The 26054-nt window shown below is 34.0% G+C and overlaps 4 protein-coding genes, 1 non-coding gene and 1 pseudogene across 11 annotated transcripts; 2 read left to right on the forward strand and 4 right to left on the reverse strand.

Annotated features, from left to right (window-relative positions):
* Positions 1-126: 126 nt before the first annotated feature.
* Positions 127-8183, forward strand: LOC103832670 (putative F-box/kelch-repeat protein At3g17540). Of its 5 annotated transcripts, none has more exons than XM_033276517.1 (4): positions 127-3040; positions 3339-3512; positions 3637-3710; positions 3798-8183. In XM_033276517.1, exon 4 carries the CDS (start codon positions 6895-6897, stop codon positions 8011-8013), a length of 1119 nt encoding a protein of 372 aa, XP_033132408.1. In that variant the 5' UTR covers positions 127-3040; positions 3339-3512; positions 3637-3710; positions 3798-6894; the 3' UTR covers positions 8014-8183. The 5 variants fall into 5 exon arrangements, with proteins under 5 accessions (XP_033132408.1, XP_033132406.1, XP_033132405.1 ...); XM_033276515.1 differs by having other exon boundaries at positions 3444-3512; XM_033276514.1 differs by having other exon boundaries at positions 3339-3710.
* On the reverse strand, positions 8164-9823 carry LOC103832671. 3 transcript variants are annotated; one of them, XM_009108729.3, is made up of 2 exons: positions 9592-9823; positions 8164-9317 (listed from the first exon to the last, which is right to left on the reverse strand). In XM_009108729.3, exon 2 carries the CDS (start codon positions 9313-9315, stop codon positions 8299-8301), a length of 1017 nt encoding a protein of 338 aa, XP_009106977.1. In that variant the 5' UTR covers positions 9316-9317; positions 9592-9823; the 3' UTR covers positions 8164-8298. The 3 variants fall into 3 exon arrangements, with proteins under 3 accessions (XP_009106977.1, XP_009106976.1, XP_009106978.1); XM_009108728.2 differs by lacking the exon at positions 9592-9823 and adding an exon at positions 9474-9566; XM_009108730.3 differs by lacking the exon at positions 9592-9823 and adding an exon at positions 9425-9442.
* LOC103832674 (putative pentatricopeptide repeat-containing protein At1g53330) lies at positions 9597-12024 on the reverse strand. Its single transcript, XM_009108732.3, has one exon. It carries the CDS (start codon positions 11013-11015, stop codon positions 9633-9635), a length of 1383 nt encoding a protein of 460 aa, XP_009106980.1. The 5' UTR covers positions 11016-12024; the 3' UTR covers positions 9597-9632.
* A 986-nt stretch (positions 12025-13010) lies between these two features.
* Positions 13011-15816, forward strand: LOC103832675 (tubby-like F-box protein 7). Its single transcript, XM_009108733.3, has 4 exons — positions 13011-13485; positions 14314-14401; positions 14830-14959; positions 15036-15816. The coding sequence occupies exons 1-4, from the start codon at positions 13129-13131 to the stop codon at positions 15637-15639; spliced, it is 1179 nt and encodes a 392-aa protein (XP_009106981.1). The 5' UTR covers positions 13011-13128; the 3' UTR covers positions 15640-15816.
* A 3577-nt stretch (positions 15817-19393) lies between these two features.
* Positions 19394-25109, reverse strand: LOC103832676 (annotated as a pseudogene).
* Positions 21994-22096, reverse strand: LOC117127615. Its single transcript, XR_004450635.1, has one exon. It is a non-coding gene; the product is annotated as a U6 spliceosomal RNA (small nuclear RNA).
* Positions 25110-26054: the final 945 nt, after the last annotated feature.

Below are 26054 nucleotides of genomic sequence, written 5' to 3' on the forward strand. Positions count from 1 at the left end.
AATCACATTTACAAAAGCATTGGATTCGTTTCTAAATGTATCGCTGGTTTATGAACCATCCAGCATTATGTCTCCCTGTCTTGTGTTGTCACTTGTCACCACTCACCTGCACATTAAAATTCTTATCTGCTAAGATTTTTGAGATCTTGTTCATTTTAAGTAGCCCTGCAACTTCGGTTTTCCGAAACCGAACCGAACCAAACCCTCGGTTTTCGGTTAACCGAAATTTTAAAAAACATTTCCAAAAGTAACCGAATTAAATTTCGGTTCGGTTTTCGGTTAACCGAAATTTTAAAAAACATTTCCGAAAATAACCGAATTAAATTTCGGTTCGGTTCGGTTTTCGGTTATTTTCGGTTTTCACCTAAATTTCCGAATATACCCGATTTTTATGATTTTTGGTTAATTTCGGTATAGGTTTTTAAAAAAGTTCGGATTTCTCGGTTAAATTCGGTTATTTTCGATTATTTTCGGTTCGAATTTTCGGTTATTTTCGGTTATTTACGGTTAAACCGGATTATTTTTTAAAATCTTACCGAACCAAACCGATCTCGAAAACATAACCGAACCGAAAACCAAAAATGTCGGTTCGGTTCGGCTGGTTCGGTTCGGAGCAAAGTCGCAGGGCTAATTTTAAGGTTTGAATTTTTAAAAATATTTCTACTAAATCATTATTACAAAATTAAGTATACACGAAGAAAAATTGACGCGTTGTTTGAAGATTGTTTTGGGGGGTCTTTTGTTCATTTTAAAGTTTAGATAAGTTATGCTATAGTAATTGACCAAAAAAAAAAAAATTATGCTATAGTAAATAATTGTTGACCAAACTAATAATTTGGACAAAGACGTCAAAATATTGTGGGATACCACAAAGACGGTGCTACGATGAAAAGTTCATTGAAAGAATAATATTTTTGTTATCTTATGATTTATATGTATTGTTATTGGTGTGCATTTATCATGTATAGTTTATTTCAAATTCAGTCTATATTATATTTAATGAGAACGATGCTTCCCCTATGACACGAAATCTAAAAGATGAATGACCAAATATTATGGTAGGGTTCGTATCTAGCAAAATGACTGTACATAAATATTAAAAATGGTTTTAATGTTTGTCGGAAAGTACGCATCTACTTTTCTCTTAAACATTTCGGTGCGGCTAAATATATATATACTAGATCTTCACCCACGCGACCACGCGAATATTTAATTTGTGTTTGTATTTAATGATATATTTGTATCACTGATATTAGGTATTATATAAAAAATCTAATATTTATATAATAAAATCCATGTCTAAGATATATAGCTAACAAATTTTTTAAATAAAAAATACAAAAATAGACAATTGTGAATTAGCATGCTATTTATAAATAAAACATTAGTTATAATATTTGTAAGAAAATAAAATGATTGTTAAACTTCTATGAAATTTGGAACATATACAAATTAAGATTGAAAATAAAATGAAAATATAAATTTGATGTAACTGATAAGAAATTATAAATGGGTTTGGATTTGAGTACATTTAAACCACGATCTTGCAGATGTTTTTTTATTTTTGTAAATAAATATTTATTTTTTCTAAGGGATAATATATATTTTAAAATTTTACATGTGTTAAATAATTATTTAATAACATTTATAAGCATACTAATTTTATAGTTTATATTTTTTTATTTAATTTTATCTTGTAAACCGTCAATTGTATTACCACCATTTTTAGAATATGATCCTTGCATCTATACAAATGTTTTATTTTGTTTTTTTTTGTGGAACAAAATTTTATGAGAATGTCTAATAAATTATTTTATATACATGGTAAGTTTGTAAATAATTATAATGGTGCATGTAATATATTTATATTGGTAAGAAGAAGAATTTGTTAAAAAAAAAGAAGAGTAACATGAATTGTGGGAGAGAATGAGACAAAAATGTAACTTATATTATTACATAAATATTTTGTGTATATTATTGACATAGATAAGTTAAAAGATTTATATTTAATTGATTGTGAATGTAATTTAGTAAATGTTTTATTATTTTTTAAAAATACATGAAAAGCATAGAATTAGGAGTAATTAATACTTCATTAATTTCGGAAAAGACAGAGATTACTTAAAATTATATTTATTTAATTATTTCAATGGCATTAGGCTGTAAATATTATGAAAGTTTAAGGGTTAGTATCAATTTGTACTTCTCTTTTAATAGATTATATATATTTTTTTTTTTGAAGGAGGGTGTGGCTAAATATTGATATGATCTTCATAATGTTTATGTATGCTTATTTAGTAACTATTTTTACAAATTCGAAAGTGCATGTTGAAATTTATTTCTAAAGTTATCCCCCATGATTTGCTCTTGGATCTTTTTTTTTTAATAGAGAATATGTTTGTTCCAATAGTCATTTCTATTTCTACTTTAAATAAAAATAAATAATATTATACGCCACTGGTGCATTTAATTTGTAATACAATCATTTTTATTCAAGCATTATTTTCTAAAAAAAAATCTCAAGGTTTTTCCAAATTTAGGAGTCTCTTATATAGTTCTCTATTTTAAAAATATTGAATATAGAGTGGTTTATGGGAGATGATGCAACAAAAATTTTGTTGTGGAATTCCCCATTGTGGTCGTGATAAATGTAAACCGGAGGACTTTAACTCAATATGCCCCAAGGCCTCTTGAAAAATTCTCATATGTCCCTGTTATTAAAAATAATATATAATAATTTCTTTTTGAATTTTTTTAAATGCAAAAAGTGCGTAAAGTCGAAAAGACCCTAAATGAAATGGACTTATTACCATATCCAACCAAATCGACCCGGTCCACCCAAACCTAAAGGGTTACGACCCGGATCCGAACCCTAATTCTCTCTTGGTTGCGAAACCCTCTGAATGGCTCTCTCCGTCTCAAACAGAAAAGGAGAAACAACAAACCCTAGATTCGATTTCTCTGCTTCTTCCATCTTCGGCTCGTTCACAATCCAGACGAATCGAGCGTCTTCGTGTTCTTCATTCATTCGTTTATCATGGTAAGCGTGTTGTCAAATCTCCATACCTCCCCTTTTCGTTTATCTTGGTCGTTGTCCTTTTTTGTTAGTTGGTGGGGAAAACTTGCAAGTGACTATAATGAAATCGGGTTATGTCTGTAGAAAGCGAATTGCTAAAAAATTGGAGACTAAACTAAATGGGGTTGGGGTTATGGTAAAAACGGAATTGGGACAGAAAGGGGTTACGAATTAGGATAAATGGTCTATTGTGTGAATCAGGTGTGTAGTACTTTGTGTTGTTTTGGTTTTGTTGATCGTGAATTGATTTTGGGGTGTTTAGTTTGTCTACTTGACTTTGTGGTAAAGCTTAATTGATGTTGCTATGCGGTTTGCATTTGGAGTGATTGAGTTGTTGTGGTTGTAACGTCATGTACATGAAATGAAGGGCCAAAAAAGAAGGCATCAATAATACTGCAAAGGTTTTGTATTCTCAATGTTTGTCTCTGTTACCAAGGTAAGTGTCTTCAGAATCAATTTGCTCTGGCTAGTTTCTTACTGGTGTTGTTAACTAGGGTTGTCTTTGAACTGTTTGGTAAATTTATTTTTCTTAGGAACGTTTTGTGTGTGTTTTTCTGTAGAGAAAAAGATATGCTAGTGGTACAATGACCGAGGATCAGGCCCTCCCCTAATTTGTCAAATGCACGTGGAGAAGGTATGCTAGTGGTTCGTATATTTATTTGTTCTGTTTTTTTCTTTCATATATCTCAATTTTGTGGCTGGTACATCTTTTTATCACCAGGAACGCCGACGAGAAAGGATTGTTGCTTCACGCAGTGATTATAGTGCTGATCATAATGACCTTTGCGATGATAAAACGATGCTCAAGATGCAAAGAGAGCAGCGGAAGCGTGCTGATAAGGAGAACAGAGAAAGGAGATGCCGTGTGTTCTGGACGACAGAGAAGCCGATCAAGATAACTTGCACCATTTTCCAGAGGAAAAAAAAAATCTTCGAGAAGAGAGGAAGGTCCTCAAGCAATTCTTTGAGCGTTGTGAGAGTATTGGTATTGGATCTTCTTATGTCTTTAAAACAGGGAGGCGAGTTGTCGAAACCGTAGCTACTAAATGAACACATACAGTTTTGTTTCAGATTAAATATATAAAAATATTTTAATATATGTTTATTTATTTATTTTATTTAAATATATGTTAATATTTAATTATACACTCAATTTTGATTAGTGTAGTTTTCATTATCTTTTGTGACACATTCTCCTTTCATCTTCGATTAATTCCCATTGTTTGAGCATGTTTCATGTGAAAAAAAATTCTCATATTAAATTGTTTTTATAAAATGTATGATTAAAGTTTAAGTCTTTTTTTCTCTTCTACAAGCACATTTTTTTGTCAGTAAATATTAAGTAAGGTAATATGTCACATTACACATTCCATCATTTATAAATAATTAAAAAGTGTTAAAACCATTTATCTTCTGTTTTTAGATTTTAAAAATGTTTTATGTTTCATAAAATTCATTTTGTTTCGCTCAGGTTAAATTAATAATATAAAAAGTACTCATATAAAATGTATATGCATAGCATATGTTAAAATGATAATTTTAAAATTACTCATGTAAAAAGTGCATGCATAACACATGTTAAAATAATAATTTTAAAAGTATTCATGTCTTTGACAAAAAAAATACTTATGTAAAAGGTGAAGCCTTTATATACATAAATTTAATATTTTAATTACATTTAGTAATTCTTGATAATCTTCAAGGTAGTAGAAATACTTACTTACACATAGTAATACTTTAGCAAATTTTAAGTTTTATTAGTAAAACCATATCCAGATGGAATATTTGGTAGTAAAACCAATATTTTTATATAATGAATGTTATTAAGGAAGAGTATTACATAACCACTTTAATAGAAATAAGTATTTTTATAGATTTTTCTTACGATAGCCTTATGATTCACACAATAACCATGAAAGCTAAAGAATTATTTTGGGAAAATGACAGATATTCCTAAAACTATAGAAAATAATCATCTAAATAGTTTTAATAGTCTTATGTACTATATACATAGTCTACTAATAGATAATATATGGATTCTATATGTTAAATACACGCACTACTTGCAATATATAGGAGTTTCAAATTACACATAATAAAACCAAGTAATCCTAGTATTTCGAATTACACATAATAAACCTAGTAATCCTAGTAGTCCGAATTACATAAAATAAACTCAGTAATCCTAATAGTCCGATAATTTTTCAACGTAGTAGAACTAATAGTTCTAATAAAAATGTTTTTCCATAGTAATTCAAGTTGTCTAAGTAGTACCTAATTCTTTTCACATTTACGACCTAGTCTTTTTTTTAGAACGATGTTGTTCGGATTAAACCACTACTATTTTTCTATGACCATAGTCCTACTATACTTCAAAATGAAGTAAAATAAACCAAACCCCATAAACACAGTTTTTAAAATAATTTTCAATGTCTCAAAATTTTCATTAAATCTTACGTTATTTACATTATCTAAGATATACATTTCATTTTAATTATACTCCAATTAAATTTCTGTAAAAATGAACATAATAAACCTAAAACCCAGAAAACAAAATTTTAAAACTCGTTTTAAATCTTTTGAAATTCTTAGTAAATCTTAAATTATTTACATTACCCAAGATTTACAGTTCATTTTAATGATATTCTATATAATTTTTTTTATTAAAACACGGATATAATAAATCTAAAACCTAAAAAAAAAACAGTTTTAAAACTCATTTTCAGTCTTCCAAAATTTTTAGTTAATCTTACACTATTTACATTACCCAAGATGTACAGTTCATTTTAATGATATTCTAGATAAATTTATTTTAAGAAAACAGATATAATAAATCTAAAACCCATAAAAAAATAGTTTCAAACTCGTTTTCAATCTTCCAAAATTCTCAATAAATCTTACATTATTTACATTTCCCAAGATGTACAATTCATTTTAATGATATTTTAGATAATTTTTTTAAAACGGATATAATAAATCTAAAACCCAGAAAAATAATTTTAAAACTCGTTTCAATCTTCCAAAATTCTTAGTAAATCTTACATTATCTACATAACCCAACATGTACAATTCATTTTAATGATATTCTAGATAATTTTTGATAACATATATAATAAATCTACAACCCAGAAAAATAGTTTCAAAACTCGTTTTCAATTTTTCGAAATTCTCAGTAAATCTTACATTATGTACATTACCCAAGATGAACAATTCATTTTAAAGATATTCTAGATATTTTTTAAAAACAGATATAATAAATCTAAAAAAAAAACAGCTTTAAAACTGGTTTTCAATCTTCTGAAATTATCAGCAAATCTTTTATTATTTACATTATTTTAATATATTTAGAAATTTAAAGTTATTTTATAACAAATTTCATAAAAATGAACATATATTAAATGTTGTATAAAGTTTCAGTTAACAAAAAGGAAAATGTTACATTAAAAAAAAAAAAAAAAAAAAAAGAGATCACGTTGAAGAAGACAAAAATGAGGTTTCTGGTTAAAGTTTATCGTGGGACCCAACTAATTTTTGATATAAATTTGATTCATGATTAATGAGGTATCAGATTTATAATAAAAAATTAGAAGGCTAGTTTCGGAATCACAAAGAGAGAAGGGTAGTGAGAAAAGAGGAGGGATAAGGAGAATAGTTTTTTTCAATAGGGGCATATTGAGTTACACTCCCAGAAACTTTGCTCTCGAGTGAGAGAAGTTATTAAATTTAATGGGCTTTTAAACAACGCTAATGGGCTTTATTAATAAACTAAACCTTATTTATATACGAAGGTTCAGCTTTCAGGTAGAAAGGAATCGAAGATGATATTAGCCAATCTCCCGAACGATTTGGAATCGGAGATACTCGCTAGGGTTCCGGCGAAGTCTCTACAGGAACTCAAAACGACTTGCAAACGATGGTACACTCTATTCAAAGATTCGAAGTTCGTGGAGAAGAACAAGAAGTTGAGTAGTGAAGCTGCAAGAGAGACGTTTCTACTGAGCAATCACGAGGTTTACTCCATCGCCGGAGATCTCCACAGCAGCGGCGACGTCGCACAGCCTCTCGAGTTCACCGGTAAACTTTCAAAAGATTTGGACTTGTATACGATCTCTCACTGCGACGGTTTGATGCTATGCCAAGCGAAGAATAACTCTAGCGTTGTGGTTTGGAATCCATGTACTGGTGAAACGAAGATGATCAAACCTAGAACTCGTTACCAGATTAGAGATAGATTCGCCTTAGGATATGATGATTCTCGCCGTGGCTACAAGATCTTGAGGTTTGGCTATTATCAAAACGAGGAGAAAGTGTGGTTTGTTGAGTGTGAGATGTATGATCTTAGCTCTGGTTCTTGGAGTGTTGTTGATTCCTTCATTCTTGACTACAGAATGTATTGCAGTGGCGTGTCTTTGCGAGGAGATACTTACTTCGTTGCTGGTGATAAAGATTCAAGTTTCTTCTTGATGAAGTTTGATTTCACGGCGGAGAGATTCGTGCGTCTCCCTCTCCCGTTTCAGAGCTTTGATCCTGAGGACACCGCGGTTCTCTCTGTTGTTAGGGATGAGAAGCTCTCTGTGTGTCATCAGGACAATCATACTTGGTCCCATGTGATGAGGATTTGGGTGAGCAGTAAGGTTGATGAGGAAGGGGGCAAAGAGTTGTCGTGGAGGAAAGACTTTGTTTTGACTGTGGATTTCGATAAGTTTCAGCTCCGGTGTGTGGTGAATGTGGCGAGCTTCTTGTTGGACGAGGAGAAGAAAGTGGCAGTGTGTTGTGACGTTTGTGACGAAGACATGAAGGGGGAAGCGAAGAACAGAATCTACATTGTTGGTGAGGATATGTATAAGCAGGTTTATGACGATGATATTGTAAATGCATCTCTTCTCAACTGTCCACTTGTTCTCACCTATGTTCCAAGCTTGGTTCACATCCACTAAGAAGAGACAGATGTTCTTCTGGTTTGTTTCGGTTTAGGTGCTGCTACTTGGTTATGGTTTTCTTGTGCTTTTTAGTATTGGATCGTTTGTTCATATACATTGTTCTGGCTTGTAGCCAGTGTTTGATCTTGGAGAGATTATCATCACATAAGAAGAATCTGATTCATGAATTGAGACTAAAGAAACAATACAAAACCAGATTCAATCTTGTCCGAACTTTGTCAATGCGTAAACCAAACCGGTTCAAGTTAGCATTCCATGTAGAGTTAAAATGAGAAAACATCTCTAGTTTAATGTATTAGAACAAGAGTTTCTTTTCACTTTCCATTGCTCGAACTCTGTTGAGCTTAACAGGAAGGAGCTTGCGTTTTTATGACCACCACCTCCGAATCTCTGAGAAACCACCGTTGTGTCTTCTTCTGCAACACTCCTCAAACTTATCTTCAGTTTGGTCTCATCCCCAAGCTCGGGGACTCTGTAAACTACAGCTCCAACACCTCTGAGTCTCATACCCTTGCTCTTCTCCGCCAATTGATTCCCTAGCTCGCTTCTAAGCTCGGCAATCTCGTCTCCATTTACAGCCAAACACCGACCAAACTCTTCAGCACCTCCAAGAACAATCTCATAGGAATGTTCCAGCGCCTCGTGGATCAGTTTATGTTTCCTACACAAACTCTCTTTTCCTCTGTTGATCACACTGTCATGATCCAGCGAGAGCAGCTGCTGAAACAGCGAACTGTTCTGATTGAAATTGTATTCGATCCCTAAGTCTATGATTCCACTGTTGAACGCTTTGCTCTCAGGTAGCTTCCACTTCCAGATATCAGCATCTTCAATGTACTCGAAAACACGCCTCATCCTCTTGAAATCACTCATCTCTCTGCAGTTTCCGCGGGACTCTTCCATCAACTTCTGAGTAAAATAGTCAAAGGCAATGGTGGCACCGCTTCTCCCTATATCCAAAACTTTGGTAACGTTCTTGCAAGTGGTAGAGACATCACCGAGGGTATCAATAGCAGTTTTGTGGTGGTCGAGGATGACTACACTGTCGACTTTGGGAGAGACTTGTTGGACGAAGCCAGGCGGTCCTGTAAAATCGAGAAGATAGAGATGGCTGATGTCTTGGAGAGGAAGCTGGCTGATTGTGATTGGAGAGTAGACTGTGTTGGGGAAGAAGAGGGAAGGGGTTGAGTTCGCTGCGAAGTAGAGATGAGCTGCCAAGGCGGCGAATACACCATCATGGCAAGGGTAATGGTAGAGAACCGCCACCTTCTTCTGCACCATCTTCACTCCGAGATTCATTCCTGAAAAACCAAATAAAACAGAATCATATACACAGAAAGCGACGCTCATGTCAAAGAGCTGATCTGAGATGAGTTTGGAACAGATCCATATATGCAGAAGCCATCACCAAACAGTTACATGAAAAAAAAAGATTTCACAGGACTAGAGAAAAGTACCGAGCAGTTGAGGAAGAGACCTCTCAGACCAAAAAAAACGAACTAATCAAAGAAAACAACAACCAGAAACCTAAGTAGGGTTCTTTTAAGTATAAATGACCAAAGTAACCTTACGTACCTCGAGCTTGTTTTGCTGGAAAATCAAGTTTTCCATCACCTTTAAGGACACTCTTTCTTCAATTTGTTCAACAACAAATCAATAGAATCTGATAGAACAGGTTCTTTGCACACTTCAGGCACTGTAACCGACCAAAAGTCAGCATCATCAAGAGCCTTCCCTTTATTCAAGCTACTGATAACATCACCAAGAATCTCCACCTTTCCACTCTCACATAGCCTTTGCAGAAACCTCTCTAGTCTATCCCTCCTAGGCTTGTACCCTTTAAAAACCATTTCATCCAATATAACCGCTGCTTCTTCGAACTGTAAACCTTCACAAAGCCCATCGAAAACTATCCTATACGATAAGACATCAGGGACGCAACCTCTCCGAGGCATATCTTCAAACAAGTAAGCTCCTTCTTTCCAGTTTTGGATTCTAAACAAGGCGCCAAGTATCACGTTGTAGCTTATAACATCTGGTTTCAAACCCTTCTCAACCATCTCATCCAAAACTTTATAAGCTGATTTTAAATCATTCTCAAGACAAAACCCATTAATCAGTACATTGTAAGTCACTGTATCCGGTTCACATCCCATTTCCCTCATCTCCTCCAAGATCCCTGACACCTCGTCTGACCTTCCAGCTTTTATAAGCGAGCTGATCAACGTAGAGTAGATAGCTGAGTCTGCTTTAACCTCATCCTTTAGCTTAAACGCCAAACCCAATTCACCAACTTGACACAACGCTTTGATCAACGATGCATAGATGTGTACCGTGGGAAACACTCCATACACTTTCAACATATCGTGCTTCATCTTCAACGCTTCCTTCACTTTCAAATCATTACACAGCATACGAATGATTGTTCCAAAGGTTACACCAGTGGGTTTCACCTTCTTCTTGACCATTTCGTCGAATAGCTTCAAGGCCTCATCGAAACGCCCGCTCTGAGAGTATCCATTGATCAGTATATTGTAAGTACAAGCGTCTGGCTTACCGAACTCACCAACCCTCGTGAGAACTTCCTTCGTTTCATCGAAAGCTCCGCACTTTAAGAGCGCGTTCAACAGAGAGTTCGCTGACTTCATTGTTCTTTGGCATCGGTACTGAGGCATTTCGTCGAACACGTGGAGGGCACGTGTTGGCAATCTTCCGCGGGCGAAGTATTTGATCACGTTGCAGAATAGGATCTCCGTTGGGACGATGCGAGTGTCATTCTTGAGCTGGAGGAGGATCTGGTCAAGCTCGTCGAACATTTTGGAGCGGCCGAGTTTCGTGATGATGAGATCGTAGCAGAGAAGCGAGTATCTGAAGGGTTTTTGTGGGTTTGTTGATTCTGGATCAGGGTTTCGGAAAAGCTTGATGGCGGCGGATGGATCATTCTCGCGGCGGAGGAGAGAGGCGAGCTTGAAGGAGGAGACTTTCTTCACGGCGGACATGGTTTTGGCTGGTAATGAATATCGAAACTCTTCTTTTTTAGTTTACAAATGAAGAACAAACATTTGTTGTTTCCTCATTCTGTTCAAGTCTTAATTAAATAGAAGATGTGTATCTACTTTGTATTAATTCAAAAACTAGACTTTAATGGTTAAAAATCATCATAATTAATCCCAAAATATCACTAAGAAAATTAAACAATGTTTTTTTGGGTCGTCACTCTTGTTTTCTTATAAAACCAAGAAACAACTATACTACGTGCAGAAACCAAAAAAAAAAAAGACAATTCAAATTTTGCTCAAACTATTGCATTAGCTTTATAGTTTACAATTTTTTTGACACGTTCCTAAAATACTCGCAATTATACCTTTTCCATCTCCAATCAATGGAATTATCTTTTCAAATTAAATATTACACAGGACTAATACTTCAGCTTTATAGTATGAATTCATTTCCCTTTAGTATCATACATACTTCAAAAACCTTTAATCTTACCTATCATTGGAGCTTTTTAAACCTTTAGATAATATCATTGTAGTTATTGGCCAAGGCTCCAACTGGATCCACAAGTTTATGGAATAAATTATTTGAAATGGACTATTCCATTAATTTCACAACTTTTAAAAAATGAGAAAGAAATATCATTCTATCCATTCTAATTCATGTTCACAAAAATACAAAGAAAAATATTCATATACATTCATCTACAATTTTGATAAGGAACAAATTTCTTACATTTTTCATGTATTCAATTTATGTTATTCCATCCAATTTTATTAACTTCCATTTTTTTGTCTATCATTTACAGCTTTATAGGTTTTTTTTTGAACAACTTAATAGTTTAAAGTGTGGATAAATTTTTATTTTTCTTCTTTTTCTTTTGAGAAATTTCGTAGAATAAACTTTTGACTTATTCTTGGGTTCATTCCCTAAGGTGAACCTCTAGGTTCACCAACCAATAGGATTGTGTTATTACATATTCGATATCTTAAAAAAAATGAAACAAAATATTGTAAACTTATATTATGTTTTTAAAATAAAAAGGTAAAAAATAGTAATAGTTACAAAAAGAAAATTAAAAAAAAATTAAACGGGTCGTCAGCAAAACACTAAACCCTAAATCATAATCCTTAAACCCTTGGATAAACCCTAAATCCTTGGATAAATCATAAAATCTAAGAATTTAGGGTTTATTCAAGGGTTTATGGTTTAGGATTTAGGGTTAAGTGTTTTACTGAGACCGTTAAAAATATTTTTTTAAAAAAAATTCTTTTTTTTTGTAGTTACCATTTTTTTATCTTTTTATTTTAAAAACATAATATAACTTGACAATATTTTGTTTCTTTTTCTATAAGATATCGAATATGTAATAACAAAATCATATTAGTTGGTGAATATAGATGTTCACCCTAAAGGGTGAACCCAAAAATAACTATAATCTTTTTTAGTTTATTTTCATAAAAAATAGATTTCAGTAAAGAAAATGACCAAAATAAGTTTTATTAAAGAGTATAAAACTATAAATATATTTTTACCCTATAATTAACTAATCTAGATTTAAAGTTTAGAGTTAAAAAGTGAGATTTTGGAAATAGAGTTTCAAATTAAAAAAAAAAACAAAAAAAAACTGAGAATTTCAAAATAAAAATGGCTATTTTAATCATTTTCTTTGTTGAAAAATATATATTTTTTTAAAATATTTCTTCTGACAAAAACTTAAAAAGAATTATTTGAGAGAATTGCCCCCTTCTTTTTGACCTGACTATATTTTTAGTTCTGACTTAAATTGTGGATGAATGTTTATTTTTTTCCTTTGATCTAATTAAAAAGGGGAAATAAGCAGTCTGTCATATAAAATTCACCTTACACCAAGTCATAGGTAGAGAGAGAGACGTGTCCCATCCCAATTAGAAACACTCCTTCAACTTGACAGATCCGTCACCTATCCTCACAGCGCTGTCACATTTACCCTAAATACCACACCCCACCTTTCTAGATTTCGCACGTTGGTAATATATTTTTATTCCCCCAAAAATAAACACATCTCTCTCTCTCCTCCACTTTCTCTCTCTTCCCTCATCTCTATTTCCAGATCGAACTCGCGTCTCCCCACAAATGCCTTTGTCACGTTCCCTCCTTTCGCGGAGGTTCTCGATTTCCTTCAGAGAGTCCCAAGGAGGGAAGACGCACCCCGAGGCCGATTCTCACCAACCACCGCCACCGACGACGAAGATGATGATGCTTCCTCCGCCGCCTTCGAACGGGGCCGCGGGGTCGTCGTGGTCGGCGATGCTCCCTGAGCTGCTGGGGGAAATCATACGCCGCGTGGAGGACAGCGAGGACCAATGGCCCCACCGCCGCGACGTGGTGAGTTGCGCCTGCGTGTCGAAGAAGTGGAGGGAGATCGCGCAGGAGATGGTTAGATCTCCGCTTAACTCCGGCAAAATCACTTTCCCTTCTTGCCTCAAATTGGTATGCCTTCGATTTCGATTTCGATTTCGATTTGAGAGAATCAATCTTGGGCAATTGAATTGAGTTTTCAATTAGGTCATTGATCAAATGCAAGTTCTTTGATTGATTGGTATTATGTTGATTTGGTTGTTAGGATCATGTTTACTTGCTACTTTATCGAAAGTTGTAGACTTTTTTTTGTAGTGGTAAGTGCTGAACTTTATTCTTTGCTTTGTATTTGGATTACACTTTCTTGATTTCTGAAAAGTGCAAGACTTTTTGATTTTCTCTAGATTTTGATTGATTTGATACATGTTTGATAGAATACTTGTTACTGTAATTGAAAGTTGAGGTTGTTAGTGGTGAATTTTGTTCTTTGCTTTGGTTCTTACACTTTCTTGGTTTCTGAAAAGGGGAGACTTTTTGATCATATATTATAAGATGATAGTCTTCTGTAGATTTTAATTGATTTGATACATGTTTGAAAGAATAATTGTTACTATAATTGAAAGTTGGGGTGGTGATTGGTGGAACTTTATTCCTTGCTTTTGCTTAGTATGTCTTCCTTTCTAAGCTTATAATCTCAACAAGGATGCTATTCTTGAGTTTACGCATTAGGGCATTGTTAAATGCAAGTTCTTTGATTATATTATGATGATATATTCTGTAAATGTGATTGTTTTGGTTCATGTTTGTAAGAATACTAATGTAATTGAAAAGTTGTTTTATTTCTTTTGTTATCATTAATGATTTTTACTCCTTGCCTTGTTATGCTGTTTGAGTGTATTTACCGCTTTCAATTGAAAATGGGTTACTGAAAGTTGTGAGTTTTCTATGAGATGGATGCAGCCAGGTCCAAGGGAGTTTTCAAATCAGTGCCTGATAAAGAGGAACAAGAAGACATCAACCTTTTACTTGTACCTCGCCCTCACACCATGTAAGCAAATTCCAAATTATTTTTTCTCTTATTTGGCTGCCTTTGAAACCAGAGTTGGGTTTGATTCTGTCAATCTTGGTGGGGGAAAGATATGACTTTATTTAAAAGTCTGTCTACGTTGGTGTGAAAACGATTGAGTTAGTGACTTTCTAGGCGTGTAATTTAATTTGTCACCAAAATGATGCCTTGAGTGGGTCACTGAAAGGGACACTCACCCACCCATTGTCATTAATAAGTGAGTTGACTATGTTGTTGACTTGGGTAATAACAAAGAAGCTTCTGCTCTCTAGTCCTCCTAATAATATAGGAAACAATCAGCTTGTGTATTGCCAAAGTTGAACGCAAACTTTTCATTAATCATATGGTTATTTATATCTGGTTAAATTCATCTTTATATGCTTATTAATTTTGTTTTTGTTCTTAACCAGCATTCACTGATAAGGGGAAGTTTCTTCTGGCGGCACGAAGGTTCAGGACCGGAGCTTACACTGAGTACATTATATCACTTGACGCTGATGATTTCTCACAAGGAAGTAATGCCTACGTTGGTAAACTAAGGTATTGTTCTTATGCAGCCATAGATGAGTTGCTCTAAAGCTGAGACTCATCTTCTTTCTATTTGGAACCTCTGCAGATCGGATTTTCTTGGGACCAACTTTACAGTATACGATAGCCAACCACCACACAACGGAGCCAAACCCTCAAACGGCAAAGCCAGCCGCAGATTCGCATCAAAGCAGATAAGCCCACAAGTTCCAGCAGGCAACTTCGAAGTGGGTCATGTCTCATATAAATTCAACCTATTGAAATCAAGAGGTCCAAGAAGAATGATAAGCACACTCCGTTGCCCATCCTCATCACCTCCACCACCATCATCTTCATCCACTGACCACCAAAACCCATGTGATGTTGTCACCAAGATCATGAAGAAACCCAACAAAGACGGTTCAGGGTTGACGATACTAAAGAACAAAGCTCCGAGATGGCACGAGCACTTACAATGCTGGTGTCTGAACTTCCACGGAAGAGTGACCGTTGCTTCGGTCAAGAACTTCCAGCTGGCTGCGACCGTTGACCAGAGTCAACCGGGTGGTAAAGGTGATGAAGAGACAGTGCTGCTTCAGTTTGGTAAAGTTGGAGATGACACGTTCACCATGGATTATAGACAGCCTCTGTCTGCTTTTCAGGCTTTTGCTATCTGTCTCACGAGTTTCGGCACTAAACTTGCCTGCGAGTGAAAGAAAAGTGTAATGTTTTGATGTAAAATCATGTGTTAAAAGGTTTGTGGAAGGAGAAGCACATAATAATATCTAAGTATGAAAACAAAATTGTAATTTTAATGACCCAAAGTCGATATGTATTTGTGTGTATCAAACAAGTAATAAAAGAGGAATAAGAGCTTCATATAGACTGTCCACGTCGGCACAAAAAATCACTCGATCATGTTATAACGTTTTGCCACGTAAGTTACGGTTTGCTTATGTTGGGCTTTGACTTTTTTTTTAAATCCGTCGTGTTATACGAATGGGTCAGGAAGCCCATAAAAAGTCAAAGCTTCTTACCTAATATTCGAACCTTGCCTTCCTCATTTCTCCAAACCCTAATTTGCTAGATCGATTCGTGAAACCCTTTGCTCTTCCTCTTCTTTCCGTTTCACGATCTGATCAACGATCAATCAATACATCCTCCACTTCGTTTCTTCTTTTACTCTCATTTATGGATTCTTTTAGCTTTTCTCATTCTGATTTTATTTAAAAAACTCTTAATCGGAATTTTATTTCGATCAAACTTGGTTGTATATTCTCATTAGTATATTACAATGAGTTCCTACAGAAAATTCATGTTATCCGGTGTTCCTAACTCGAAGAAACCAAAAGGTGTTGAGGCTGACTCCTTTCCCGGACCGATCAAGCCCATCGGCAAAACCAGTGTCTCTTCCGGCCTCTCGATCGGCGATCCCCACTCCAAGAAAGCCAAAGGCGAAGCGTCAGTCTCCTCTCCCAGTCTGACCAAACCCAGCAGCAAGACCGGTGTCTCTTCTAACGTCTCGATCGGCGTACCTAATTCGAAGAAACCCAATGGTAAGTGAACATGTATCGTTTCGTTATCAAATTATAAAGTCCGAAGCTTTGTGTTTTCTCAGACAATGAGATGAAATTCCTTTTCTGATGATGGCAACGCTCATATTTCTTCTACAGGTCCGATCATTCACACCGCGAAGACCGGTGTCTCTTCCGGCGTTAGGGGCAAAGCTGCTGTCTCCTCTAGCGTCAGCGGAAAAGCCATTGTCGCCGCCAACGTTGGGGAAGTGATGTCTTTCAAAGATGTGAAATTCGGACCTCATGAAGGCGAGTTGAGGTTTCGGTTGATCCACTATTGAGAAGCTCGAAATGTTCGGACGAAGATGCTTATCGGTCTCGAAATGCTTCTCATCGACGAAGAGGTATACACCCAATTCTTTTTACATTATTAGTTTAATAATTGTTTAGCCGACATGCTAAACAATTTTGCTTATTGAGTAATAGAACCGCATTTGATTGAATTTGAAGCTTATTGGCTATGAAACATTTGTAAAGTCTGTGAATAATTTAGAGTTGAGTAAACTCGATAGGTTCTGAAATAACAGATATTATATCATTGGATCTGATATAGGTGCCCTAGCTCTCTCTTCTATGACGCCATCACGGGTATTTATGGACAGTGATGTCCAAGCAACCTGAGACTATCTCACTTGGTAAGCATTCCTGTATTTAAATATTGTTCGTTGTTTTTCCATTATTGTAATGTATGTATTGACATTGTCTTCAGGCTGAACTCAAACTTAGATGCCGCTAACAGAGTTGATGCAGACGTTGTCACTAAGACTGAGACAGTGACCATAGGCGAGCTCTTTTCCTATATGAAGCAGGCCGCTGCCAAGGTAGTACAGTACCAAAACACATTATTATGATAATATTAGTTTCTCATTTAATTTTTACAACATTTTTGCAGGTTGCTTGGTTTGAGTGCATAGCAGCCATTGATGATGTTGTCCACGGTTCAGGATGGTGTTACATAGGCTGCGGTGGGTGCCACACTAAGGCAACCAAAGGGCCTACCACCCTTATGTGTAAAATATATGGGAAAAGTGATATTGTTGGTGTTGCACAGTTCAGATTTACTTATACTCATACTTCAACGCATTCATTATTAATCTGCTCATGACACATGTACCTAGCCAAGATTTCTGTTTACGACAATAATGACCAGGTGTTTTTTGTGCTCCTTGGTGAAGCTGGTCATGAGTTGACTGGAAAGAAAGCTTCTGAATTGGTTGAGAGCTATTTCGAGGTAATTACAATTCTGTCTGTCTTTATTATTTGAAACTGTATTCTCCCGATATAAAGAGTTAGAAATGTATAGTGACAATTGTTTAAATGTATGGTAGGCCAATGAGAGTGTAGGAGATGATCACTTAGTTCCCGTGCCTCAAGCTTTGATTAATATCATAGGACAAACTCGCAAGTTCATTGTGAAGGTATCAAATCACAATATGACTGGCAAGACCGAATCTTTGACTGTAACAAAGGTGCTCGCTCAAGAAGCTACCGAACTTGAAGGCGATTTAGTAGAAAATGTTATTGTACCAGATGCCCAGGAAACTTTACAGAAGGGAGTTGCTGAGGATGGTCCTTCCAGAGGCTTTGAAGAATCTGATGGTGAGAGGTTGAAAAGGGCTGCTGATATTGTTGAGGCAGAAGAGCCCAAGCGAGCCAAATGTGGCTAACGTGTGTTAAGTGGTGGTTTTTTTGGTTACTAAAAGTCTATGCTTTGTTTCTTTTCAATTTCAGACTTTATCTTCACAACATTTGAACTATTTTTCTTATAATCTCTGTTGGTTATACTTATGTTTAATGATTCTTTCTTTAAGTTTTATGTTTGATCATTTTAGTGTTGTTAAATCTGATTCTTTATTTCTTGATACATTTATTTCATCCACCCATCAAAATGTATATATGTTAAAGCAAAATGTACTGAGAAACAAAAGGTAAGCTCAGTCCTATTAAAAAACAAACAAATACTTTAAAGTAGCAACTTCGAAGCTCAAACAGACGTAACTTATAATTCTAAATATAACTCCATCGCATTTGAAAACCTATAATTCTAAGTAGTACCTTCATAGCTCAAATAGACGTAACTTTGACCGCTCAATCAAAACAATGTAGTAAAATTAGTACTTCTTGTCACAATACCATTCAAATTATTTCAACTAATTCATAAAAAATATAAATTATTCAGGTTTTAAATGGAAATGAAAAAATACAAAAAATCACATCATACCATATATAAGATCAAAATAGGTGACATGAGAAAAAATAACAACAAATTACGTTGACAAAAAAAAATTAACAACAAATTAAATTACTCCCCTTTGTTAGTTATCAAAGTCAATTTTTATTTCATAAGTTGGAAACATATTTTATAATATCGAAAGATATGTGGTATAATATAAGAAATGGCAAATTATCTTCTAAACTTATTGGAAGAAACAAAGCAAATAGTAAATGAACTATTTAGTTAAAACTGCTTAACATACAAAAAAAAAATATGCAAAATAAATTCAAGTTCAAACAAAATAATTTATATAGTAATAAGACGTCCAAAATAATTCAGATATACAAACCACGCATAGCATCATTTACCTAGATAATATAACAACAGTTGAATCCAATAACATCAACCATAACCATTCTTTTAAAATGAGATGCACTACTCTTTAGATATAAAAAGAGTTACAATACAATTTCACCAGAATTTACCATCTCAAAATAAAAATACGCAAGTTTGATTCAATTTAATAATATTATAGGTACAAAAGAACGCTGAGTAGTTTTGTTCCTTTTTATATTATTGTTCATTTCTCTGTGCAATTAAACATTTCAAATTTCATACCTGGTTTGAGACAAAACCATACACACAAGAAGATAAAGCTGTGTGCATCAAACAATTAAAGAGTGATAACAACAATTTCATTAACTCAGAACAATAAAACCAAACGTGTAACTTACAACTGTTACAGAAAACTCATAAGATAGTCAACTTACCTCAGCCCTTAGAACCATATAAGCATCAGCAACCCCCTGTACGCATAGAGTTCTTGCATTAATTTATCATCATGAACCATCAACCCCATGTTTCATATTCCTTTTCCTCATATATAGAGCCTGCAACCACAGATCCGGATAGACAGCTTACCATCAAGATCAACCCCATGTGGTATTTTTCCTCTTGTAAGCTTCTTCAAGCTTTCCCCATTTCCACCATTTTCATATGATTGATTCAGAGGTTAAATGGCTCCTGGGTATGTAATGAGAGGTTTCTGCTGTATTTTTTGTGTTCTCAAACGACAAAAATAGTCTGAAACAGATCAAATACGGAACAACATTGCAGGTAAAGATTAAAACTAAGCATTCCGATCAGTAACATAAGAGTTGCAGTTGTTGCAAACTAACATTAGAAGTTGGCAATAACACTAAGTTGATGATGTCTACTTGGAAACAATCATAAGGTTTCAACTCATGCGAGAGGAGTACAGATAGTTCGGCTAAGGTTCTGAATCTCTGTCAGCAACCTTGAGACTGAGTCTTGTACCTCTTGAGGAACTTGAAGCTTTGGATGAGTCAAGTCCAATGGATACAGTGTGATGACTTTCATCACGACAGACAAGTGTAAGTTCTGTGACTTGCCGTCCCACACACTCTGGTTTGGAAACTTGCACTTGTCTTTTAACACACATTTCTCACACACCTATTATGCCAAAAAAAGAGACTAGGTTAGATGCGGCTGAAGAGAAAAGGAAAATGGAATCAACAGTGTAGAGTGTAAAGCAAAAAGTTACATTGTTCTCATGGATGTCGAAAAACTTGCGAAGGGTTTTAGCAGCGAATATCGCCCTTTTCTCCAAGCTTGGGCAGCCAAATAGCACAATGGTCTTCAGGTCACTACCTGACAACCACCTATAAGTTGAATCTGAGGTTATGAAAAGTCCCTAGCTGCTGAAACAACATCTAAGTGTAGATAAAATGCTGCAGGGTATGGGAATCAAGACCATCCAAGAGAACTCCTAAAAACTCAGACAGTCGACAAATAATACCATTTGAAGCATCTACAAAGTTTTAGCCACTTCTTCTTACATCAGAGGTTCTCTATCAATGCTAGAACTAGTCTATGATCCAACCACCAACAACAAAATTCATCACAAAAGATTCATCATTCTAACAGAACTAACACCTTCACCAACTCCATCTTTCATTTAAAGCAACAGAAAATCTCAGAAGTGAGACACTTTACAGAAATGATCACTTTACGAAAGCCTTAGCCACTTCTTACAACAGAGTTTCTCTTTCTATACTACAAATAGTCTATGATCCAGCCACAAGAGCTACATTCATCATAAAAAAACTCGTCATTCCAACTAGAACTAACACATTTACCAACTTCATTTCTCATGAAATGGTAACATATAATAAGTGAAACCTAAAGAGCAAACACACAAGATATGATCAAATGTACAAGTCAAAGATTCTTACTTTGCGATCTCCTGGTAATCTTTTCCGAATCTCTCAGCAGCAAACTTAACAAAAGTTCTAGATTATTCTTCATCAAGACTCCCCAACTCCAGCTTCTCTCCACTGATGAAATTAGCCTTGTTCAAATACCCTTTTTTATGCAGAAGCTTCACAAAGGACACCATCTCCAAAGGAAGCTCCTTGTAAACTCTAACCACATCGTGTTCCTCCTCTCGTTTCTCTTCGTTGGCTTTAAACAACGTGTAAAGGTTGCGACTTTTCTCGGTTTGCAGCTCTGGCACTGTCCCGACAACCTTCTTCAGCTTCTTCTTTATCACTGGTTCTGTGTTCTTCAGTTCTGTGAGTTTCTTCTCTAATTCAAAAAGCTTTCTCTTCAACTCGTTCCCCTCTTCTTCTTCTTGGGTTTCGCTCGTTTCGGGTTTGGGTCTTAATCCTACGGCCTCTTCGAATACAACAGAGAGTAGTTTCTTGTAAGGCTCCGTTGAAGAAGCTATGGTTCTGCAAATGGTCGAAGGCTTGAGAAAGGATTGGTTTTGGAGAAATGATTTGAGCAGGTTCGCCATGGGTTCAGAGAAACTAACAAGAGAGATTAATTTTGGGAGCATCACTGATCTATAAGAAAGCCATTGAAGCACCTGGACCTTCCTCTAATCTTAGATGGAGACGCCTAAAGGTTTAGAGAGGGTCTTAGAAGGAGCTAAGACAGAAGAGAGGAAGCGGTTCTCCTAAACCAGAATAACCAAACTGGGAGAATCCGGTTTACTTAGATTGTACCGGAAAATTGGTTTAGTTAAAATTCAATTTAGTTGGCTAGACAAACCAAGATTTGGGAATTAGGTTCAACACCGTCAAATTAGGGTTTCAAAACTTTAGAACTGAGTCGTTTCAAATCCGAATTACGATTAATTTGCGGAGCTATTACGAACGGATACTCATCCAAAACTTGAACTGCGACTCGTGAAAACGAGAAACTGGTTTAACGGATGAAGAAGAAGGGATCGATTTTAAAAAAAAGAGACCAAAAAAAATTTGGACCATTTCTCGATTTGTGCGTGTCATCCTTGCGCAGGGGCCATGCTAATCTTCTCTGTATCGTTCCAATTTTATCGGATGTCCCCGAAGGGACAATCTCCTTCGTCACTCCGTCCCTATATAAACTCGGCTTCTGCTTCTCTGATAAACGATGTGGGAGACAAACCAGGAAGGTGACTAAATATTGGGCCTGTACGATAAACTAATAAGGCCCATAGGATAACTTAGCTAGGCCCGGTTAGATATTAAAAGATCTAAATATTTCTTCGGTTTTATTAGGCCCAAAATTTATCACTGTCTTCTCCTTCTTATTGAAAATGATTTTCCAAACCAGAATACTTCTTCATCAAATACAATCCGGTTCAGTTTGATTTATACCAATTTTATTTTGGAGCTATCAAAACTTTCTGCGATTTAACATTGAATTTTGTGGAAATAGAAACTTGTATATCATGCAGTCGTCTTTTACAAAACTCTAGAGAGATTGTTTCAAACAGTTGCTTGTTATTATGATTATATTAAACTCTCTGCCTCCAGTTGTTTAAACGTAAGCTAAATTTTATAGATTTTTATGGCTTCTTTCCGACCATGGAACTGATTCTAGTTAATATATAAACGCAGCTTTACATGAACGGTGTGGGACTTATGAATTATGATATTGTTGCAGTATAAAAGGCATCTTTTACCATTGCCTCTCTTTCTGATTCTTTATTTTTGGATCTATTATAATGAACGGGTTTTTTTATTCCATTAAATTCTTATGCAACATATGTTGAAGGTTCCACCTTATTTCACATTCAATTATATATTATGCAATATATATTCCAAAAACTTCAAATATTTATTCATGGCCGAAATTGATCATACCAATTGTTTGATACGTCAGTCAGCGCTTGGATATTGCGATAATAGGTTTAAAGATAATTCAAGACATGATCATTGATAGAGAAACATTCCGAATCACTGTGAAATCACCTTAAGTAACATTTCAATGATAAATGAAAGTAGAGGTGCCGATACGTAAGCCATGATGTTGATATGAAAACTGGCACCATCAATTCAAATAATTGTGTAATCTGCTAATAGGTAACTTGGACATCAAACATGTTAATACATCGATCAAATCTATTCTTGATACATAAAAATCCACCAGGGTTTCAAATAATTTGAGACTGTTTTGATTCTTGTATGATATATACGAAGATATATAGCTTTTTAGTTAGATTTAACTGTAATTATAGCTAAAAAGCGATTAAACAAACTATACAACTTTAACATTTCAAATTTTGTTAGATGCTTTGTAGTTAAAGGTATATCTTGTGCTCTACTGTGTATTTGGCCGTTTTCAACGGCATGTCGGCATTAATCACACGACTCTGCTCTACATCTTTTGGTGACTTGGAACCACGACCGTATTGCTTAACATGCAGCATCCCACTAAGAAAAGGTGTTCAAAAGGATCGATGCCGTATAAAAAGGAAAAAGGTGCTCAAAGGAACAAAAGATGTTTCACGCCTAGCTTTTCCTTTTTTTTTCCAAAACTCTTATTGATAATGGACTTTAGTTATCATCTCTTATACGTCAACCAAGTTATCAGCTAACCACTTCTCGATATATATATATATATATATATATATTATTTTTGGTGACTTATAAGTAACAACAAACTATTAATTCATCCCTTCTCTAGTTTATGCAACATTGTGTGTATATATATATATATATATATTTACTATAATTCGGCACCTAGCACTAGCAGTATCTCTAAGAAAAACTAAAACGCCACAATACATCAACACATGAAATGTGTTCGTATGAATTAGCGAAAACAGTGACACTTTTATGAAATTAAGATGTGTACTAATTAAGCCATTTCTTTCATAATATTATTTCAGGACATGTAGTTAAATAAAAACACGACAAACAGAACATGTCAGTTTCATAACTTCAAGACTACTTAATTTCTGTCTAATCAGAATTCTGAATTTCCTAAAGAAGAAAGTATCCTAGTAAAATTGCTACAGTATATATGAACTTTTATGTAACTAGTTGTTATAAAACTTTTTGCTAAAAGTTGTTATAAACTTATATATGTCCTTGTGGTTGTATATTTTAAATAATCTAAACTTATAAACCCTAAGAAAATTATATGAACATATAAGTTGTTGACAATATGCATCTCTAACTGTAAACGAAATTCGTATTCCATGTTTCCATCTTATTTGATTTCTTAACTTTCGTAAAAATGTATTTATTCCTAAAACATGTCAAACGCACAGTATGAGCTACGAAATAATTTGATGAAACTAATAGGTTTTGCAAAAGATTATAAAGACAAAAACACCGTCGAATATTCCAAGTATGTTTTTTTTTTCCAAGTAAGTTACTGAGAGAAAACCACTTATCTCTGTTACTTTCGGTAGATAAGGACATTCCACATTATCCGAATATTCCACTGATACATAGGTGATGCATAGCGAAGAAATATCTAATATTTTTTTTTTTTGTCAACATCTAAAATTTTCTAATAATTGGAGCATACCAGCCTAAAATATTCGTAATGTGACATCACAACAGATGTATGTATGACTTTGCCACTTTACCAAAGAATAGTATAATAAGAATAATAGCATGACATGATCTGCTTAGCGTCATATAAATGCTCTAGTGTATTTTATATATGCCATTTTTCGCTCAGCATGAAGTAATGTGTTTAAATTATCAATTTATCGTAGACTATAGGTTGTTCACTTGCCTCATTACATGACACGAATGCAAATATATATATATATATATTTGTAAAGTCTTCTTATTTAATATTAGATAAATTTTCGATTTATTTAATAAATTCAAAATCATTCGTTGATGAACACTAGTCGAGTATTCCAATCCGAGTATTAGCTTGAACTAGATTTTGACCTTGTCCGTATGTAATTTTTCATTTTATAAATATATAATTTTGATATTATCGATTTTTTTTCAAATATATCATTTACAATTTTATGGAATATATTATGTAACTCTATAATATTATTAGTTAAGTTTTTATCATACATTATTAATTTATAATAGCATACAATTTTATTTTATTTCTATTATAAAATTTTATTTTTAATTAATTTATAATAATATTATATTACTAATATCAAAATTAATCAATACATTAATTTATAAAATATTTTAAAATTTTAGTACAATTTTGTTACATTTTCTCTCAACATTTTTTTTATAACTAAAAGTAAAATTTAAATTTAAAAATAATATTGTTTTATTATTAATATTTTTATAACTATTAATATTTTTTAAATGTTATATATTTAACCAATTAAACTAAATAATCAAATAGATATAACTGATGAAATGGACCTAGTATGACATTTTATGGTAATAGGCTTTCGAAGTGATGATTCTTTTATAATTGGTATTGGTACATTTGGACAAACATCAGTTGATCAATATTTGAGTTAGGTTAACTATAAAGTGATTTTGACACTATAGATCAAAATATAAAATCATATTAAGCTGCAACAATTTTAAATTCAAAATCAGTATATATATTTCTATATCTTTTGTAAGTTATCTCAGATATTTTCTTGTGGGAAATTAGTATCTAATAGTGTGATTACTGTTGATATTAGTGCTAATTTAAGTATAGTGGAAAATTAGACCGTTAAATAAAACGAAAAGTTGTCGACGGTCGGTTAAATATTAAATCCTGGTAATATAAGATAAAATATAAAAATTATCAACCTAATCGCTTAAAGTTGAAGTTAGGTACACAATTTAGAGATTCATCATCAATCTTCGTGCACACATGCTATTTACCCTTTGTTTGCATTGGTTGGCACTTTTTGAGGAAGAAATCATAGTTGCTATAGTTTTAGTTATTTTTTGTCAATTAGCTGGAAATATATAATTGAGTAAGAAATCACAGTGAATAATTTTGTTTTGAAAGCTTATATTCATCACTCTCCCATGTATATGAATACTCTCTTTTTTGAAACTTAAAAAACATGAATAATTATTTTGGCTCCACAATAGTATTTTAACCT

Source organism: Brassica rapa, chromosome A08, assembly GCF_000309985.2.
Source record: "Brassica rapa cultivar Chiifu-401-42 chromosome A08, CAAS_Brap_v3.01, whole genome shotgun sequence".
In the NCBI taxonomy this organism is placed as follows: Eukaryota; Viridiplantae; Streptophyta; class Magnoliopsida; order Brassicales; family Brassicaceae; genus Brassica; species Brassica rapa.

What these genes read in the sequence shown, in the direction of transcription:
- LOC103832670 (XM_033276514.1), top strand. Translation starts at nt 6,895, where the DNA reads ATGATATTAGCCAATCTCCCGAACGATTTGGAATCGGAGATACTCGCT.
- LOC103832671 (XM_009108729.3), bottom strand. Translation starts at nt 9,315, where the DNA reads ATGAATCTCGGAGTGAAGATGGTGCAGAAGAAGGTGGCGGTTCTCTAC.
- LOC103832674 (XM_009108732.3), bottom strand. Translation starts at nt 11,015, where the DNA reads ATGTCCGCCGTGAAGAAAGTCTCCTCCTTCAAGCTCGCCTCTCTCCTC.
- LOC103832675 (XM_009108733.3), top strand. Translation starts at nt 13,129, where the DNA reads ATGCCTTTGTCACGTTCCCTCCTTTCGCGGAGGTTCTCGATTTCCTTC. An exon ending in TCCCTTCTTGCCTCAAATTG is followed by an intron (nt 13,486 to 14,313) that starts GTATGCCTTCGA and finishes AGATGGATGCAG; the next exon opens with CCAGGTCCAAGGGAGTTTTC. An exon ending in GCCTACGTTGGTAAACTAAG is followed by an intron (nt 14,960 to 15,035) that starts GTATTGTTCTTA and finishes GAACCTCTGCAG; the next exon opens with ATCGGATTTTCTTGGGACCA.